This window comes from Capricornis sumatraensis, chromosome 8 (assembly GCF_032405125.1).
Source record: "Capricornis sumatraensis isolate serow.1 chromosome 8, serow.2, whole genome shotgun sequence".
Classification (NCBI taxonomy): domain Eukaryota; kingdom Metazoa; phylum Chordata; class Mammalia; order Artiodactyla; family Bovidae; genus Capricornis; species Capricornis sumatraensis.
Window position 1 is genome coordinate 85666135 of NC_091076.1, and position 19976 is coordinate 85686110.

At 38.8% G+C, this 19976-nt stretch overlaps 1 protein-coding gene across 1 annotated transcript in view; it reads right to left on the bottom strand.

Annotated features, from left to right (window-relative positions):
• UTP18 (UTP18 small subunit processome component) overlaps nucleotides 1-19741 on the bottom strand; it is a 55665-nt gene extending 35924 nt beyond the window's left edge. The window contains exons 1-7 of the mRNA XM_068977551.1: nucleotides 19411-19741; nucleotides 17467-17579; nucleotides 14513-14611; nucleotides 11830-11897; nucleotides 5596-5684; nucleotides 3628-3753; nucleotides 3364-3538 (exon numbers count right to left, since the gene is read on the bottom strand). Of these exons, the coding sequence (XP_068833652.1) occupies nucleotides 3364-3538; nucleotides 3628-3753; nucleotides 5596-5684; nucleotides 11830-11897; nucleotides 14513-14611; nucleotides 17467-17579; nucleotides 19411-19725 (985 nt within the window). The 5' untranslated portion in view covers nucleotides 19726-19741. The remainder of the gene's footprint in view (nucleotides 1-3363; nucleotides 3539-3627; nucleotides 3754-5595; nucleotides 5685-11829; nucleotides 11898-14512; nucleotides 14612-17466; nucleotides 17580-19410) is intronic.
• Between the last annotated feature and the right edge of the window lie 235 nt (nucleotides 19742-19976).

The following is a 19976-nucleotide window of genomic DNA, read 5'->3' on the forward strand; positions in this document are numbered from 1 at the left end:
TTGCCTTCTGTTTATGCCTGATTACCCTATTTCTTTAATAAAAGAGACTTACTTATTAACTAAATTAGGAGCCATTCTATCTCTCGAGGGACAAAAAGGAACGCTCATCACCAAAAGATATTAACAGAAAAAAAGGAACGGATTAAATCTATAACTGAGATAAAAGACTCAACAGACCCTAAAATATAAAACACCAAGACTCTGGGCCTAATTAAAACAAAGATTGAGGCCTCAAGTGACCCCTTCTGGATTTGGAAACCATTGGGGGAAAAATGGTTCAGATCTTTAAAATTAATAGTTATAATCTCTTTTAATGACTTTTCTGATGCTTACTGTTGTATTTTTTTAGATTCCTAAACTTTTTTTTTGGATTTCTCAATGCTTAACATCTAAGAGAACTAAAAAGATAATGCTAACCAGAGTGACACCGACTTGCAGTTCTCCAAATAGAAAAGGGACAAAATATATTTGTGTAGGATATAAGATTAATATAATACAAACAGAAATTACATTTAAATTATTAATGACCATTCAAGATGCTTCTATTCTTATTTTTTCTGCACTTGATAAAATATTCTCAGAGAAATGTTAGTATGTGTCACTATGATTATTTTTTCTTTTCCCTTATATTTGTTCTGACTTTTGCTTTATGTATCCATGTTTCTTTGTTATTAGGTGTCTGATGGTTTATGATGTCTATCTTCTTTGTGAATTATACCTTTTATCATTATAAATATTCACCTGTTTCATTTAAAAATAAATTTAAAAAAAGGGAAAATCAGCCAGATGTTTACTCCTTCCCCTGACAGGCCTATGCCCATTCTCAGCTGAAAGTACCTACTGATTCAAAGAACTTCACCCCTTACCCGCCTTTTAAGACTAAAAGGGTAAACACCTGGAGGGGGGAATGATAAGGACAGAGTGAAGGGACAAGACATGTGATTAAATAGTTAATCTCACTAGGGATTAGAAATAGAAATAGAAAATAGAAAAATATGGGAGACCTCTGTAAGTTAATTATTATTCAAGAAAGCAGGTTTGCTTAACCACAAAACCAAACAGCCTTGCTTAGCAACAGAAGCACAGGACATGCTCCCAAACAATAAACCAATGGTGGCATGAGACACATATCTTGCCCAGTGAGCTAAGTAAGTTAATGATCCCTAGGATATGTTCTCTACACACATGAAAACAAATTTGTGGACCTAGCTTGATCACACAGGGACAAGAAAACTCCTGTGCCCAATCTGGAGGAGGAGTTGATGATGAAAACACGACATCTATTCAAGAAAGACAAAGAAGTCTTCTCCCCCTCCTCACTTTTCCTTTGATTATCAAACTGTAGACCACTATAGGGAAGGCAATGGCACTCCACTCCAGCACTCTTGCCTGGAAAATCCCACGGGCGGAGGAGCCTGGTAGGCTGCAGTCCACGGGGTCGTGAAGAGTCGGACACGACTGAGCAACTTCACTTTCACTTTTTACTTTCATGCACTGGAGAAGGAAATGGCAACCCACTCCAGTATTCTTGCCTGGAGAATCCCAGGGATGGGGGAGCCTGGTGGGCTGCCGTCTATGGGGTCGCACAGAGTCGGACACGACTGAAGCAACTTAGCAGCAGCAGCAGCAGACCACTAAGTTCTTTTTTTTTTTTAGTCTTTCTAGAAACTGATCCGATTTATTTTTCAGGTTTGCTTATATACTTTTTGTTATACATAGGGATGAATACAGAGTCACACAGGGGTCAGCAGACCTGACCCTTGTCACAATCAGGTGCTTCATATAAAATTATACAAAGGTCTTATGGGTTTTACATCATCTTCTGGCCATGAGGCCTGCTGACATTTTATGGCCCTTTCTGATAATGGTCAGTCAACCAGAAAACTTATTTTTTCCAGGGGTGATTTTTTCTTAAACCAGGCACCACCCTCCAAATAAAGTTGCATTCCTTTTTTTTTTTTTTTTTAATTTTTATTTTTACTTTATTTTACTTTACAATACTGTATTGGTTTTGCCATACACTGACATGAATCCACCACGGGTGTACATGTGTTCCCAAACATGAACCACTAAGTTCTTAGAGAACGGCATTTTTCACCTGGGTGCTTGGAGGCCTCACAGGTGTGTCATTCTCTATAATAGATCACTTCTTATCTACTACTGTGCCCTTGTTGAATTCCTCTCTGCACTGAGTCATAAAGAACTATGGTACCAGCATTCTTCAGAGCCTCCATGAAATGACACCAATCGGTTTCACTTACACTGTGTAATGCCAGTTACATGTACGTAGCATTTTGCTTTTAACTTCACACAAAATATAGTGATAATAAATGCAAATATCAATAATGTGACTGTTTTACAAAAGCTGGAGCTTTCAAAATAGAAGCCAGATAAAATTTATAACATGGCCTTGAGAAAAATAGATATACAACTTAACGATGTCAGATTATAAATGTTGCTACCACTTAGAGAATGAGTTTTTGGGCCAACTGCTGAGCAACTGTTAAGAATGTCCAAGTTAATCAGAACAGAGCCAAATTTCACAGCATGGGAAGTGGTCTGACTGTGATCAGATAGATTATATGCTGTTCTTAACAGCGGCAGTAGTTATCAATGAGCATTCACAAAGTGGCAGGTGCTCAGTTCAGCTCAGCTGTGTCCAACTCTCTGCAACCCCATGGCCTGCAGTATGCCAGGCTTCCCTGTCCATCACCAACTCCCAGAGCTTGCTCAAACGCATGTCCTCCCAAGATTTATAATGTTAACCCAACCAATTTCATCACAGGTCTTTGGTTCCCAAAGGATTCATGAAGGTGTCACTGTATTTTTGTGGTAACGGGGGTAGGAGAATGCCAAGGAATAGATAAGGCAGAGGAAACACAAATTTTTATCTGACGATACATCTTCTAAGTGGTTCATTTTTCAAAGTACAACTTCCAAAAGCAGTGCTTTATTTCCTTTAAATGTAAATCAAAATTGTATTAAAACAAACACCAGAAGAACTGGAGGGTATCCAAATTTCAGAACAAAGAAGTGAAATAATTTGTCCAAAGAAGCAGAACCCAGGTGTTCTAGCTCCCAAGCTCATATTCTTTCTGCTGCAGCAATTGCCTTTCTAGTCTAGGGGAATACAGATTTGCAAACGATGATTTTTTTCCCCACATGTGCTTTTTTCCCCCCAATAAAGTCAGTTCACTTTTTCATTCAACACATTATCTCAACAACACACTTTCCACACACTAAAACCAAAGAAACTCTATTTTTAAGAACTTTATGGGAAGGAAAAAAAAAAGTGGTTGTAAATACTGTTAAACAAACTCAGCTGTGGGCTGCGGGTGTCAATATATTCAATAGAAACCTTACCTCTTACTTGATGCACAGGAATTAGCTTTCCAGCCAGCATATCATAGACATAAAGAATCTTGCTGTGAGTGCTCGTGGCTAAAACCTCTTCTCCATTAGCACTAAAACAAGCCTTAAAGATCGGAAACTTTTCCAAATAGATGCTCTGAATTTTAGGATTTGTTTTTCCATCAACCTATAAGGAATTATAAAATATTCCTTTTGATTATTCCAAAGACCATGTATGCTGATTATAAACACTTTTCACTACAAGTCTCCACATACCTGAAATAGGGATACAGCATTATCTAGTCCAGCGACCATCACAACTTGTGCACGAGGATGGAACTGCACAGATGAGATCCGAGCAGTAGTAGGACGTTCAGCATTAGCATGCTGGCAGTTCTTCATCTGTGCAAAAATAAAGTTGAAATTTTATCAATTCAAATGGGTTAACATTATTTTCTTTAAAGCATGATGAAAAGACATTATAGTTTACAATGCAAAAGAAGGTACACTGGAATGAAAACCAGAAGACCACGGCTCTGTGACCAACTAGTATTCTAGAATAGTGTTTTACTATTCAATAATCCATTTTTACAATCTTTCAAAGCAGATTAAATCGTTAAGGCTTGGAACTCTAGTACACAATCATTTCCCTAAGATATCCGTTTGAGTTAGGAGATTTTTACTTCCACGGAAATTTTACTTAAAACTCCTACTCTGGCATCGCTGTAGTCATGGCACAAAATAAGAGGCAATGAGTGGTCATTCCCAAGGTTCTATGGTTGGCATTTCCACTTAAGCAAACTCCAGGATAGTGACGGATGGAAAAACCTAGTGTGCTGCAGTTCGTAGGGTCACAAAGTCAGACATAACTTGGTAACTGAACAATAACAATGGTTGGTATGGACTGGTAATGTTTTCCTCTCGGGGTATAGGGTTGCTAGTTTGAAGTAATGATAATCTCATGTGTCATTTGGATTATTTTCACGCTTTTGTTTTGTTTTTACAGGCTTTTCCCTCTGCATTAAAAATGAAATTATATAAAACATCATAGTATCATATGATGTTCTGTTTTTTACTACATTTTCAACAGAGGTGAATTCACTCTATGAGGAGCTAAATGAATTACCTTCAGAGTAAGGATAGACAGAATCACTCTAATATTTTACCATGATAAGATCCTCTTTTCTCATATAATTCACATGCTACCATTTTATAATGGGGAAAATTACATCAAAGAGAGAACAGTTCATTCGACAGATATCTGAAGTAAGTGCTAGGTAAGCACTTGGTTACAACAATGGACAAGCGGGACACAGGAGTAAATTAGAAGGCAACTAGAGTAAGCTACTTAAAAAAAAAAGATTTAAAAAAGGTTTATTTGCTGTATCAAGTCTTAGTTGCAGCACACAGGGAATCTTTATTGCAACATGCAGTAGTTTTTGTTGCAGGAGTCTCTCTAGTTTCAATGGATGGGTGTAGCTGGGGGTAGCTGATCTGTGGTTCATGGGATCTTAGTTTCCTGACAAGGATCAAACCCAAGTCCTTTGTGTTGGAAGGCAGATTCTTAACCACTGGACCACTAGGAAGTCTTGAGTAAGCCACTTTAGACAGGAAGGCCAGGAAAGACATTTCTAGGGAATTATGTGAGCAGAAAGGTAAGAATGAGTTTGCCACTGGCTGTGCTTGTAAAACAGACAGAAGACTGAGCAAGAACAAAGGTTCAGAGGCAAGAAAGGACTCAGCATGTGCAGAAAACAGAAACAAGGTCTGTGCGGCCTAAATAAGGAATAAGAGAAAAAGGGATGAGATGAAATTGGCAACGTAAGCATTAAGTTAGATCCCAGGAAGAGGGTACTGTAGACTATGATAAGAAAGCTTACAAAGAGCAATGAAAACTGATAGGACATGACGCTTTATTTTTTAAAAGACCCTTCAGGCTACTGTAGGAAGAATGGTTGAGGAAGAAGTGGAAGTGGAGAATCGAGCCATGAAATCGTTGCCATGCAGCACGAACCGGGCTGCTGTCAACAGAAAGGATGAGAAATGCAAAAGGAGGCATCAAGCAAGAATCATAAAAGACTCCTGGGAATGTAATTTAATGTCATCATTTTTGCAAAAGGAAAAAAACACCTTACACAAATATTTATCAAGGCAAAAAGACAGCAAGCACATTTAATCCCATAGATAACAGAAAGCCATAGGTCTGAAAGTTAGCTGGTTTGGCCCAATTTTACTGATTCTCACCTTTAAGATTCCTTTAGGAAGAGATGTAGATGTGGATATGAAATTCCCAGTCCTTTGCAACAAATCATCTTCATCCTCTTCACTTTCATCTAAGTCAAACAAACCCATAAGTTTATCTTTAGAATCAATGAGATAGCCATCACCTACCCCAAACACCTGTATTTCAAACTTCAGCTCCTCTCCCATTCTCCCAACCTCAATCATTTTATTTAAGCTACAACTGGTAAAAGTAAAACAGCAAAATAAATTTGAAAGAGGAAATGACAAACACATCAATGTATATGTTTAAAAGCCTGACTCTGGAATGAAAGGCACACATTCACTACAGTGACTAAAACAACATGAAATAAAGATAAACTGAGTCAACATTTAAAGAGAAACTCATAATTGTGGCAAAACTGACAACTGGATGAACAGCAGATCTAGCTTAGCAATTTGCAAGAAAAAGAACTAGAACTTTTAGTTGACTGGACGATCACTGGTAGCAAACCATGTGTCAGAATTTCGAAGAGAGGTAATAGGCCTGCTTTTCCCCTGGAGATGACTGATGAGTCTAGTAAAGAAAGCTGAGAAGCTAGGCAGAGTGTGTAAGGTTAAGGGGGCAAAACCTAGCACCAGAAGCCCTCTAGGGTGCCTAAGGGATCTGATAAACTATCAGGCTCTGAAGTCTTGCCACAAAAGGCAACACATAAAACTAAAGGTGAAATAAAAGAATCATAAGAAAATCTCCCAAGAACTGAAACCCAGCTTTAAAAACTCATACTGTCTCATTAGAATAAAACGTTTTAGGACTGCTAGTACTGCTTGCCCAGCCACTTACCCAAAAACAACTCTACAAATTCTCTAGAGAAATATATCATTGTCCTAGACCTCTAGTTAATCAATACTACTTTTCTTTAATTGGAGTATAATTGCTTTGCCATGTTGTGTTAGTTTCTGCCATACAATGTGAATTAGCTATATATATGCTATATACATTCCCCCCTTTCAGAGTCTCCCTCCTATCCCCTCTCTCCAGGTCATCACAGAGCACCAAGCTGAGCTTCCTGTACTATACAGAAGGTTCCCGCTAGCTATCTGTTTTACACGTTAGTCGCTCAGCTGTGTTCGGCTCTTTGTAACCCCATGGACTGTAGCCCACCAGGCTCCTCTGTTCATGGAAATCTCCAGGCAAGAATACTGGAGTGGGTAGCTAGTCCCTTCTCCAGGGGATCTTCCAGACCCAGTGATCGAACCTGTGTCTCCTGCATTGCAGGCAGATTCTTTACCACCTGAGCCACCAGGGAAGCCCCATTTCACACACAGTAAGGTATACAAGTCAATGCTACTCTCTCAATTCATCCCATCTTCCCTTCCCCACATGTCCAAAAGTCTGTTCTCTACATCCACGTCTTCTATTCTGGCCCTGCAAATAGGTGCAGTACCATTTTTCTATTTCATACTATTTTTCATGTACAATGCCCACCACACAATGAAACAGAACCAGGTCAATAATGGTAAGGTGAGTATCATTTGACTGAAAATCTAAGGAAAAACAAACAATCCTCACAGGAGATCTAGATAATGGAGTTATCAGACATAAAAATTTAATTATGTTTAAAACCTATGGAAAAAGAGATCAGGTCTGTGGTTTCCAGAGATTGGTGAGGCAGAGTAACATAAGGGGAAATTGGATGAAGGCAGTCAAAAAGGAAGCTTTCAGTTATAAGATCAGTAAGTACTAGAGATATAATGTACAATGTGATAAATAAAATTCTGCCATATATTATATATCAAAGTTGTTAAGATATAAATCTTAAGATGTCTCATCACAAGGAAAAATATTTCTTTTCTATAACTTTTTATCTATATGAGATGACGGATGTTCACATAAACTTATTTTGACGATCATTTCATGATGTCTGTAAGTCAAATCATTACACTGTACACCTTAAACTTATACAGTGTTGCATGTCAATTATCTCAATAAAACTGTAAGGAAAAGAAAAATTAAAACTTCATTTTTAACATATTTAATGTATTTGAAAGACACATTTTACATATTTGAAAGACAAGACTCAGAAGCAAGCTAGAAAACTAGATGACTAAAAAAAAGAACCAGGCACTTCTCTGGCAGTCCAGCAGTTAAGACTTTGCCTTCTAATGCAGGGGGTAAGGGTTGATCCTTGGTTAGGGAGCAAAGATCCCACATGCCTCTAGGCCAAAAAACCAAAACACAAACAGAAACAAAACTGTAACAATTTCAGTAAAGACTTAAAAAACAGAACAAAATCTCAGACTATCATAAAAAGAATAAGAAAGAACCAAATAGAAATTCTAGAACTGAAAAACACAGTAATGAAAATTTAACACCCCAGTGGATGGTTTTAACAGGTATCAAAATTACATGAAGAGAGAATTAGTGGTCTAGAAAAAGGATCAGAAAAAATTATCCAGACTAAAGCACAGAAAACAAAAAGAAAATACAGAAAAGAATAGTCTACAGCCATACCACCCTGAATACATCCAATCATCAGAAAAGAACACACAGAATGTTTAAAAAATTTTTTTAACATAAATGTAATTGGTATCCCAGAATGAAAGAACAGAACAAAAACAATTTGAAGAGATAACAGGCAAGAATTTCCAAAACTTAGAAAAGACATCTAGCCAGATTCAAGAGTATCTGTGAATACCAAGAATACAAAGCAATCTAAAAAGACTGGGGGGAGGGGTAGATAAATTGACAAAACAGCAACAATAAAACAACTACAATATTAAGGAATTATTACTGATTACTGCAAGCATATCAGTTCAGCTCAGTCGCCCAATCATGTCCAACTCTTTGCAAACCCACGGACTGCAGCATGCCAGGCTTCCCTGTCCATCAACAACTCCTGGAGCTTGCTCAAACTCATGTCCATTGAGTCAGTGATGCCATCCAACTATCTCATCCTCTGAAGTCCCCTTCTCCTCCTGCCTTCGATCTTTCCCAGCATTAGGGTCTTTTCCAAGGAGTCAGTTCTTTGCATCAGGTGGCCAAAGTATTGGAGCTTCACCATCAGTCCTTCCAAAGAATACTCAGGACTGCTTTCCTTTACGATGGACTGGTTGGATCTCCTTGCAGTCCAAGGGACTCTCAAGAGTCTTCTCCAACACCACAGATCAAAACCATCAATTACTTCAGCACTCAGCTTTCTTTATCATCCAACTCTTACATCCATACATGATGACTGGAAAAACCATAACTATGACTAGACAGACCTTTGTCAGCAAAGTAATGTCTCTGCTTTTTAATATGCTGTCTAGATTTGTCATAATTATTCTTCCAAGGAGCAAGCATCTTTTAATTTCATGGCTGCACTCACCATATGCAGTGATTTTGGAGCCCCCCAAAATAGTTTGTCACTGTTTCCCCATCCATTTGCCATGAGGTGATGGGACCAGATGCCATGATCTTCACATTTTGAATGTTGAGTTTTAGCCAGCTTTTTCACTCTCCTCTTTCACTTTCATCAAGAGGTTCTTTAGTTCCTCTTCACCTTCTACCATTAAGGGTGGTGTCATCTGCACATCTGAGGTTATTGATATTTCTCCTAGCAATCTTGATTCCAGCTTATGCTTCATCCAGTCTGGCATGAAGTACTCTGCATATGAATTAAATAAGCAAGGTGACAATATACAGCCTTGATGTACTCCTTTTCCAATTTGGAACTAGTCCATTGTTCCATGTCTAGTTCTAACTGCTGCTTCTTGATCTGCATACAGATTTCACAGGAGGCAGGTAAGGTGGTCTGATATTTCTATGCGTTTAAGAATTTTCCAGTTTGCTGTGACCCACATAGTCAAAGACTTTAGTGCAGTCGATGAAGCAGATGTTTCTCCGGAATTCTCTTGCTTTTTCTATGATCCAATGGATCATAACAGCATTACAGTTATGTTTAAAGCGGGGCGGGGGAAAGCGGTATTTCTCTTTTAATCTAGAAATTTCCCTGGCAGTCCAGGAGTTAAGATTCCGCACATTCACTTCAGGGTGCACAGGTCTAATCCCTGGTCAGGGAACTTACATAACAGTGAGCCAAAAAAAGTAATTCAGAAAAAAACAAAAAATAACCTTAAAAAAAAAAAATATATATATATACACAGTATTTATAGATAAAAATAACAAATGGTGGGACTTCCCTGGTGGTCTAGTAGTTAAGAATCTGCCTTAAGGGGACAGAGTTAAGTGGTTAAAAATCTCAAGGGACATGAGTTCGATCCTTGGTCTGGGAAGACCCCTCATGCCATGGGGCATCTAAACCCATGTGATAGAATTCCTGAGCCCACACTCTAGGGTCTGCACACTCTAGTGCACACTCTAGGGTCTGCACACTGCAACTAGAGAAAAGCCCACACACAGCAACGAAGACCTAGCACAGCCAAAAATTAACTAATTAATTTTTTTAAATAACTGTGAGATTAAAACTGTGAAGCTAGGTTATTATAGTCACCACTCTGCCAATAAGTATACTTTGGACAAATCACTTGTACCTTTTTGAACCTTACAATTGTCATCTGTCCAATAAAGGTATTAGACTTCAGTATCCCAGATAGTAACAGACTGGCTAACCGCTGACCTAATTCATTTCCCTTTTCTCCTTGGCACAAAGACATACTCTATTTCCTGGTATTCCATGCAGTTAAGTGTGGTCTCATGACTGAGTTCTGGTCAAAAAAATGTGGGTAAAAGTATCATGTACCACTTCCAGGACAGGTTTTATTAACCTCCCTTGGTGAGCCTCTCTCACTTCTCCTATAAGTCAACTGGTAGTTGTCAATAGCTTTGGCAACTTTGGAAGGCCCAGAATGAGATGGCAGAATCTCTAAGAACTTGGGACCCTGAAGTAGAACATGACCTCACCATCCTAATTGTATGCATAGAAAAAAAATTCTACCTGATTAAGCCACTGGAATCTGGGAGATTTTCTGCTTCAGTGCTAGCATAAAACCTTATCTATAATTACATGGATCTAAAATAGAGTATTCTATGAATGCAGTATTCTAAAATGGATAATAAAATTGTATTTCATCCAGGAAGGTAAACTGGTGACCAAAGTTTGTAATTATGTCATGTTAAAAAAAAGTGATGACAAGATGATTAACATACCCCCCCCCAAAAAAAACACTTGGAAAAATATTTCTCAAATAACAGAACAGTTTCGTATGAAAGAGAGATAAGATTATATCTCTTCAAAATGTAGGACTAGAAAGTAGGAAGATTAAATTTCAAAATAGTAAAAAATTACAACAATTAGTTCTTAAAGAGGAAAAGAGTAAGAAACAGCCAAATAAAGAGCACATTATTTGAAATATTTAAGCAGAGGTTAAGTTATCATCTAGCAGCTGTTGTGGAAAAGCTTCTTGCAGCGGATAAAGTCAGGTTACATCACTAAGAGTCCCTCAACCTCTAAAAGTATCTAGTTGGAAACCAGAAGGTAAGTTTCTACTTATTAACTGATTGAGTTTTCTATCAGAAATGTATAAAACTGGTTCTTTGTAAGGGCTCCCTATACTTGAATACCAGGACTGACATAGGTTGGGAGAAGGAAGGGAGAGGTGATGATGATAATCAAATAGAAACTCATCAGATATCAAAGATGCTAAGAAAGGAGCTCCTGTATTACAATGAAAGGATATACTGCAGAATCCCTCAAAGATTTCAAAGGTCAATTTCAAGTCTAAAATTTGTAACTCCAAAAATTCGTATCAGGTCTTGCCCAAACCATAACATCTAAACTCAAAGATCTTAATGATAGAAAGTTTTGGTACAAGTCAAACTTAAAATCCGGAGTTGAAAAATAGGTTTTTAGGAAGTGTGTAATCATCTGGGCCTGACCTGACAGGTGCTCCTTAGCAAAACATTCCATTTCCTAGTGGATAGCTAGATCAGTTGCTCAAGTCTTTGGAAGGGGCTCTGAATCAAGAAATAACACTACTATTTTTTACTTAATCCTATGTCATAATGTAACATAGTTCTGTTGAAGAAAACAAAATAAAATTTATCCATTATTGCCTTTACAAGTAAAGAATATGCTACTAAGTCTTACATTATTGTAAAAGCATTTCCCTCAGAGAAATGGTAGACTTCAAAACCAGGTAGTTAAAAAAAAAAAGACATTTCAAACATTAATGAGTCTCATGAGAAACCTCAAATAATAACAGAACAACATTAGGAATCTATTTACCAATTTAAACAGAGGTGTCAACACTCACCATCTGAAGGTGTTTTCCATTTATTGGCCTCTGCCCAGGCAGGTACTCCCCCCATAGCATGCTGAAATCTAAGCAAAAACATAAAATTTTGCAGGGACCACTGTATTTATACTTTGGTACATTTAAAGAATATAGGTCAGAACATAAATAGAGTATCTTCCAAAGAAGTTTTTATCTTGAAGAACAGAAGGGCTAGTCACACAGGATATTCCCAACCTGCCTAAATTGATAACCATCTAAACTAGTCCTGGATACAGGAAACCTGTATACATATTTGTTGTTACTAATTACATTTGCTGTTGCCTTATTTGTACATATAAACACACCAGATTTGGTGATTAAGTAAAGAAATAGAAATCTCTTTGTGGTTATAAATCAATGCTAACAGAATACACAATAGAATACTAGAACATGTCTGAAAGAAAATGACCAGACTGGTAAAATAAACAAACCTTCATTGTATATCCTTTGACTAAAATGGGAGCACTTCGCCCTGGAAAAAGTAACCTCCAAGAGAAGCATGCTAGTTACATTCTGGTATGTAGAAGCCTGCAAAAATCATTCTGATTGTTTAAAACAGAATCATAGACAAGTCCACCAAACTAAGCCCACTGGACAAAATGTATGAAACTATTTTCAAAAGTTGGACAAAAGGCACATGGGACAATGATCCCTAAGAGAAGAGAAATAACAAGGGGAGCCATGCCGTTACTGGGATTTTCCCCTCAAGGCATTTTTATAAGACCCTGACACAGAGACAAGGGGAAAATGATCAGACTTGAAAGAAGCTGAGACAACAGGAATTTGAGGGGCAATCAACTATAGGAGAGGAAGAGAATGAGCTCCAGACATTTGCACACGGGGTCCACAGACACTTCTGAATACTAAGCTACACACTCACAGAATAAAATTCCATGAGGTCAAGCAAGGAACTACTAGGCGGATCTAAGTTGCACAGAACCAGAGTTCAGACATTTGAGCTCAACCGGTCACAGGAAGGGTCCTTTATGAACACTCAGGGCATTCAGCAGAGATCCCAGGAAGGTCACAGCTTAATAGGGCTAAACCAGCCTAGAACAAATGCTACTCTAATGGAAGAAATCTCTAGAAACAAGTCTTGAAAGGATCAAAGTGATTTCCAAGTCATGTAACTGCCTCCCAAGGCAAAGTTAAACACACACTGAAAACATAAAACAAAATCCAGGCACTGAACAAGATTCACACTGCCCAGAATACAATCAAAATTATTCGATTTATAAAGAAGCAGAAAAATATGAACCATAAGAAGGAAAAAAAAAAAAAAAAAAGCAGTCAACAGAAATGAAAGACCTGACAGGATTAGCAGTCAAGGACTTGAAAGTAACTAATACACATAAAAACGAATGAAATTGTGCCATTTGCAGAAATGTGGATGAGTCTAGAGATTGTCACAAAGCAAACTGAGTCAGAAAAAACAAATATCATGTAATATTGCTTATATGTGGAATCTAGAAAAATGATACAGATGAACATATCAGCAAAGCAGAGAGAGACACAGATGTAGAGAATAAATGTATGGTATGGATGGGGCGAGGGGGAGGATGAACTGGGAGGCTGGGATTGACATATATACACTATGTATAAAATAGGTAACTAGTGAGAACCTAACACACAGCACAGGAGTCTACTCAATGCTTTGTGGTACCTAAACGGGAAGGAAATCCGAAAAAGAGGGGATATATGTACGTGTATAGCTGATTCACTTTGCTGTACAGCAGAAACACAACATTGTAGAGCAACTCCAATAAAAATTAATAAAAAATAAAACAGCTAATACAAATATATTCAAGTATTTAAAGGATGTATGAACATAATAAAAGGAAAAATAGCAACTAAACAGAACAAAACAAAAGGTCTAGTTGAAAAGATCTTCTCAAGCTGGAAAATATCTGAAATAAATTCACTAACTGGGTTTAACAGACTGAAAAAACTACATACTCTTATTATTGTATTTATATGACATTCTGGAAAAAGCAAATCTATAAACACAGAAAATGGATCAATGCTTGTCAGGGGCTAACGGAGTTAGAAGATGAAGAGAGAATGCTGACTATCATGGGGTATAAAAGAACTTTCTGAGTGAAAGCAACGTTCTGTATCTTGATTCCATCTATTAATTGTCATGGGCTTACATGACTGTACCTGCTAAACAAAATTTACAGAATGATACTTCAAAACGGTGAATTTCAATATGTGTAAATTATGCTTCAATAAATCTACTGTCAAAATATAGTGATAATGTAATGAATCTTTAGGAATATAAAAAAAATTCAGTACAAAAAAATAGACATACCTTAAAATACTTTTAAAGGTACACAAGTTTGAAATAATAACATGTTTCAATATAAAATCATTATTTTAAAATATGTATTTCCCAGTTCTGTTCAACTGAAAGAGCCTAGAAGTTGTGGAAAAGACATGATTTACCACATACCAACAAACAAACTAGTGAACAATAATATCACTGATCATACTTGGACAATGGGATTCCAAGCTTTTTGTACTTGTGTTCTCTCTCTGCTCCCTCGTGATAAAGTTTAATCATTTTCCAAGGACAATTCTTTTATGATTCAAAATGGAAATCTGACTACCCAAGAGGCTGTTTTAGCCAAAGGTTGAACAAGTCAAAATAAAATACACTTACTCTTCTTTAAGTCTCTTTTGAAGCTCATCTTTTGAAAGTTGATTTTCACTGGCATTTTTCATCATATCTTTCCGAAAACGATTGTTCATCATGTCAACCCTACAAAAAAAAGTAGAACAGTATGCTTTAAAGAACTTAAAGAATTAACATTAACAGTTGTTACTTTAGTATTTGGAGCAAATAACACAGGCCAAGATTTATAAGATGTGGAACATCTCAAATACACATTTTTCATTCTTCCAGAAGTAAAAAGTAAATCTCTAATATTTCAGGTCACCTAATTCACCCTCTGGTGAGATATTTCAAATTCTTCTCTAGACACAGCTTACAGCCATTCACCAAAATTAATTCCAGGTAAATCACCCAAACCTTAAAATACTATGAAGGAAAAATATAGGTAAATATTTTTCTCTCTGATGCAGAACTTTTTAGTGTTAGAATCAGAAGGAAAAAAAAAAAAAGATTTCAGTGCATATATACTTGAATATTCTGTGCCAAACAATATTAAAACAAACTTACAAGCAAACAAAAAGTGAGATGAGTTCCTCTGGTGGCTCACTGGTAAGCAATCTACCTGTAGGAAACTCAGGTTGGATCCCTGATCTGGGAAGATCCCACATGCTGCGGGGCAAGTAAGCCTGAGTGCCACAATTATTGAGCCTGAGCTCTAGAGCCTGGGAACTGCAACTCCTGAGACCATGAGCCACAACTAGAGAAGCCCATATGGCCTAGAGAAGCCACCACAATGAGAAGTTCACACCCTGCACTAGAGAACAGCCCTCACTCTCCACAACCAGAGAAAAGCCCAAGCAACATCAAAGACACGGCACAGCCAGAAATAAATAAATAAAATTATATAGCTTGTAAAGCTAAAAGATAACATGCAATAAATGTGACATTAAAAGGTTTGAAATTCTCAATTACGTAAGAAGCTAATATACTAAAATCATTAATAAACAGTCTCATCCTACCATATGCAACAACATGGATGAACACTATGTGAAATAAAACAGACAGGGAAGAAAAATACTGCATGATCTCACTTATGCGTGGACTCTGAGGAGTAGAACAGACAAAAGCAAAGAGTGGAATGACCATTACCAGGGCTGAGAAGGTAGACAAAACAGGGAGATGCTGGTTGAAGAGTACAAACCTGCAGTTATGCAGGATAGAGAGCTAATGCAAAGCATGACTACAGTTAGTAATAGTATTACACGATGGAAATCTGCAAAGTGAGGAGATTTCAAGTGCTCTTACTACAAATAAAAATGGTAACTCTTTGAAGAAATGGAAACGCAATTAATTTACATGATGCAGTAATAACTTCACTACGTACATGTATAGCAAATTATCATGTTGTACACCTTAAACACATACAACTTTTATTTGAAAAGTAAACCAAATGAAACAGTGTTTAGTAGGCAAACAAGCAAAGAAATAATAGAGACTACTTTTAAGAAATACCAATGACTAACAAAAACTGATTTTCTCAACAAAAATTAAGTAGGTATTACCCACCCATTAAACTGACAAGGTCTGAAAACAGAGAAATTAAGGTTTTTAAAAAGGAGTAAAATAGATACTTTTCAACTGAAAAGTAAACTGGTAGAACTTCAGAGTCAGCCTGGTAGTAATTATCAACAACCCTAGAAATGTCTCCTCTTTGATTAAATTATTCTACCTCTGAAGACTGGAGCCTCATTCTCTGCTTCCTTTTCAAACCTATCCTCTTTCTCACTGTATCCTCATCCTCACCCCCAACTCCATCCCTGCACTCCTTCAGGGGGGCAGCAATGGAATATCTGGCATCCAGTTCTAAGGATAAGTGGTGGCAGAGTTCAATAAAGAAGCTCCTTTGCCCCAGTGATGTTGCATATTTATCTGTCTGTGGCTTCAACTTCTGGCCTTAGATTTCACAAATTCATTTTCTAATTTAAAAGAAAAAAGAATCTTCCTTAAATAATTTTAAAAGAAAAAGGTTTATGCATAAACATACCCATCTCACCATTAATTTATTAAAAAAAAATAACTTACCCAACAACAGCTACGTAAATTATGGTTAAATCATATAATGGATTATAATACATCCATTTTAAAGTGTTTATAAGGTTTTTTTAATTAATTAGGGAGAAATGCTTGTAATACAGTACACAGTACATTCTCCCTATGCGTGCGTGCTTGCTAAGTTGTTTCAGTCTTGTCCAACTCTTTGCAACCCTTGGACTTGGAGCCCTCCAGGCTTTTCTGTCTATGGAATTCTCTAAGCAAGAATACTGGAGTGGGTTGCCATGCCCTTCTCCAGGAGATCTTTCCAACCCAGGGATCAAACCCGTGTCTCTTACATCTCTTGCACGGACAGGCGAGTTCTTTACCACTAGCGCCGCCTGGGAAGCCCATGTAAATTATGGTTAAATCATATAATGGATAATATATCCATTTTTTAAGTGTTTACAAGTTTTTTTTAAAACTGGGGAGACATGCTTGAAATATAATACATTCTCATAAATTAAAGTATATACTGTGCATGGTGGCTAATTTTTTTTAGTCTTTTCTCCATTTCAGGCATGTGTTAAGAGCTCTACATACACTATTTAATCTCAAGAGCCTTCTGATATAGTTATTATCTCCATTTTACAAAGGAGAAAAGACAGATTCCAAACCGGCCTGTAGTCAGTTAGGAACTGGCCAAATTGGGAAGCAAACTCAGGTCTGATCCCCAAACACTATGCTCTCTTAGCTTTTCTATAGAGCACAGAAGAGAGGAGAGATGCATGCCAACATGTTAACAGTGGTTCTCCCCCAGTGATGGGATTATGAATGATCTTTGCCATTTACTTTCCAGTACTTTTTAAATCTTCACAGAATCACATATTCAGAAAGAGAACGTTCTTAAAACCTGAAACACAACTCCTGAAGCATCCAGAGGGATTTCAGAAAAAAATCAGGCAACCTACATCTCCTCATCTTCATCTTCTTCATCCAGCCAAACTGGCTTCTTTTGAGGTAGAAAATTATCTTTTGCTTCCTTCTCCACTTCTGAGTCATCTGAGTCTTCCTGTACTTGAACCTATCGAAGACAAAATACCCACAAGCACTGAGTCTTTCTTATCTCTTGGTGGCAGACTTTGTAGTTAGACTGTTTGTAGAATGGTTTGTTTTTATGGCCCTCTGATCAAATTATGGGACAGAATGCTACCACAGCAAATGCTAGAGGCAGAATAGAAAACCAGATTAGAGAAATGCACCACCCACTGGACAGGTGAGGTAAGAAAGAACAGTCTAGGAGAAAAAGTCAACTTGCTGAGAAAATAAAAAAACAGAAGAGTAAAAGGTAAGTTAGATAAGACAGCAGGGAAAATCACAAACTACACAAATCACAGGATCAGAGGCAGACTGACACCAAAGATAAAATAACATGACTGAATGTCATGACTAAACCATATTTCATATTCTGAGACATACTTCTCTATTTTTCTTAACTGTTCTTGATCCTCTGCCTACTTAAGAAACTTTATACTACACAATCAAATCTAAATCTAGACCACAGAATTTACCCTGAAGTGAGCTTGGCTTTTCAAAAACCACATGATAGGTATGTTCAAATGATTTATACCTGCTCTGTTACTAGCCTATGATCCTTCAAAGCCCAATAAACCCCATTTCACCATTTCTTTTCCTGACTGGGAAACTATCACATACTTGCGCATTTTCCCAGTATTATTTCTCTATCTCCTGGCTAGATTCTGCAACCTCTCCCATAAGCACCCAAAGGATGTTCTGGCAATCAACTGATACTTGCTAGGTTTGTGTTTCTTTATCAAATTGAGTAATCCTCAGGAAGGCTTTGCTCTTCTACCCTATGTATTATTGTATAGGCTCCCTCTACACAAATTTATCTTCCTTTCTTGAATGTCTTTTCTTCAGCATTTCACTGACATAGTTGAGTTCTATCTTCTGCCTCTGCCACTAGTATCTAACTCCAAAAAGGCAGGGATGTTTGACAGTTTTTGTCCATTGCTGTTTCTCTTGCAGTGCCTAGAAATTGCCTAGGACTTCCTATCTTGGAAGATAAGCCAGATAAAGGATTTTTTTCTTAAAAACCGTGCAAAAAATTTATAATCATTACCATCAATCAATCGTTCAGGGTTTTCACTGCCAGGAAATCTGCCGCAGAATTGGTTCACAAATATTTAAAAGACAAATACAAAAGTTGGCCAGTCAATCACTTAGTATGATTGTTAAAACATCAGACAGACTCCCAGGCCTGTGCGCAGGAATTCTAATTCCACAGACTGCCAGTCCTGTGCCCAGGAATTCTGATTTCGCAAACGAAGCGCAACTCCTGAATCACTGCATAGTATTGAGGCAGGTGATGCAACGACTAAGGGGGAGAAGATAGTGGGGATGAGCCACAAAAGATGCCCACGATTAAAACAGTCTAAACGAGTATCAGGGCTTCCCAGGTGGCGCTAGTAGTAAAGAACCCGCCTGCCAATGCAGGAGACTTAGGAGACGCGAGTTCGATCCCTGGGTCTGGAGAAGGCATGACAAGCCACTCCAATAATCTTGCCCGGAGAATCGCATGGACAGAGGAGCCTGGTGGGCTACAATCCACAGTGTTGCAGAGTTGGACAGGACTGAAGCGACTGTGCGCGCGCGCAAGCAAACGAGTATGTATTTAGCGCCTACTGGATACCTGGCGCAGCGGCTCCCAAGCAGGCCAAGAAAGGCGCGATCCCCGCCCTCCCAGGACTTTAAAGCTGGCACCCCAAGGCGCCCGTGTTCCCGGCTCCCCACCACCTGAGCGCTTCCAGGCACCGCCCCCCAGCGCCCAGGCTCCGCCCCCGGGGGCTCGCAGCCCACCGCGGGCCCAAGCAGCGCGAGGTGGCCTCCCTCACCCGCGGGACCCGTAGACGCCGCAGCAGCGCATCCTCATCGTCCTCCAAGTCGCCGAAAACCAGCTCCTCCAGGCGCCGCTCTACTGCCGGCTTGTCCGCCTCTAGCGTCAGACGGTTCCGCAGTCGGAGCCGTTTCTCCTCCTCCGCCGCAACTGAGATTGCAGCGGCCGCCGCGCGCGGCCAGGCCAGCGACTTCCGCTGGCATGAGGGGGCAGCCTTTCGGGGCGGCCCGCCCCACCGCGCTCCGGCTCTCCGGTCCGGCCTCACTTGGGTCTTGCGGTCCGGCCTCACTCGGCGCCTTCTTTCCGGCGGCATCTTTGGGTTTGAGAAGAAACGAGGCGCTCACGTGGAACCTCACTGCGCATGCGCTGAGGCCGCAGGTGGCCGGAAGAGGGCTGCACCGCCTTTGAGCATGTGACCAACACTGTGTTCTTGTGTAACGCCCACTCCCCTCACGAGCCCCTCCCCGTGTGGGAGTTCCTCCGGGAGGACCAATCTTCCGGGTGGAGGGGAAGCGGAGTGACTGGAGTGGAAATTTTTTTCCAACATAACTTCGCAGTTGTAAC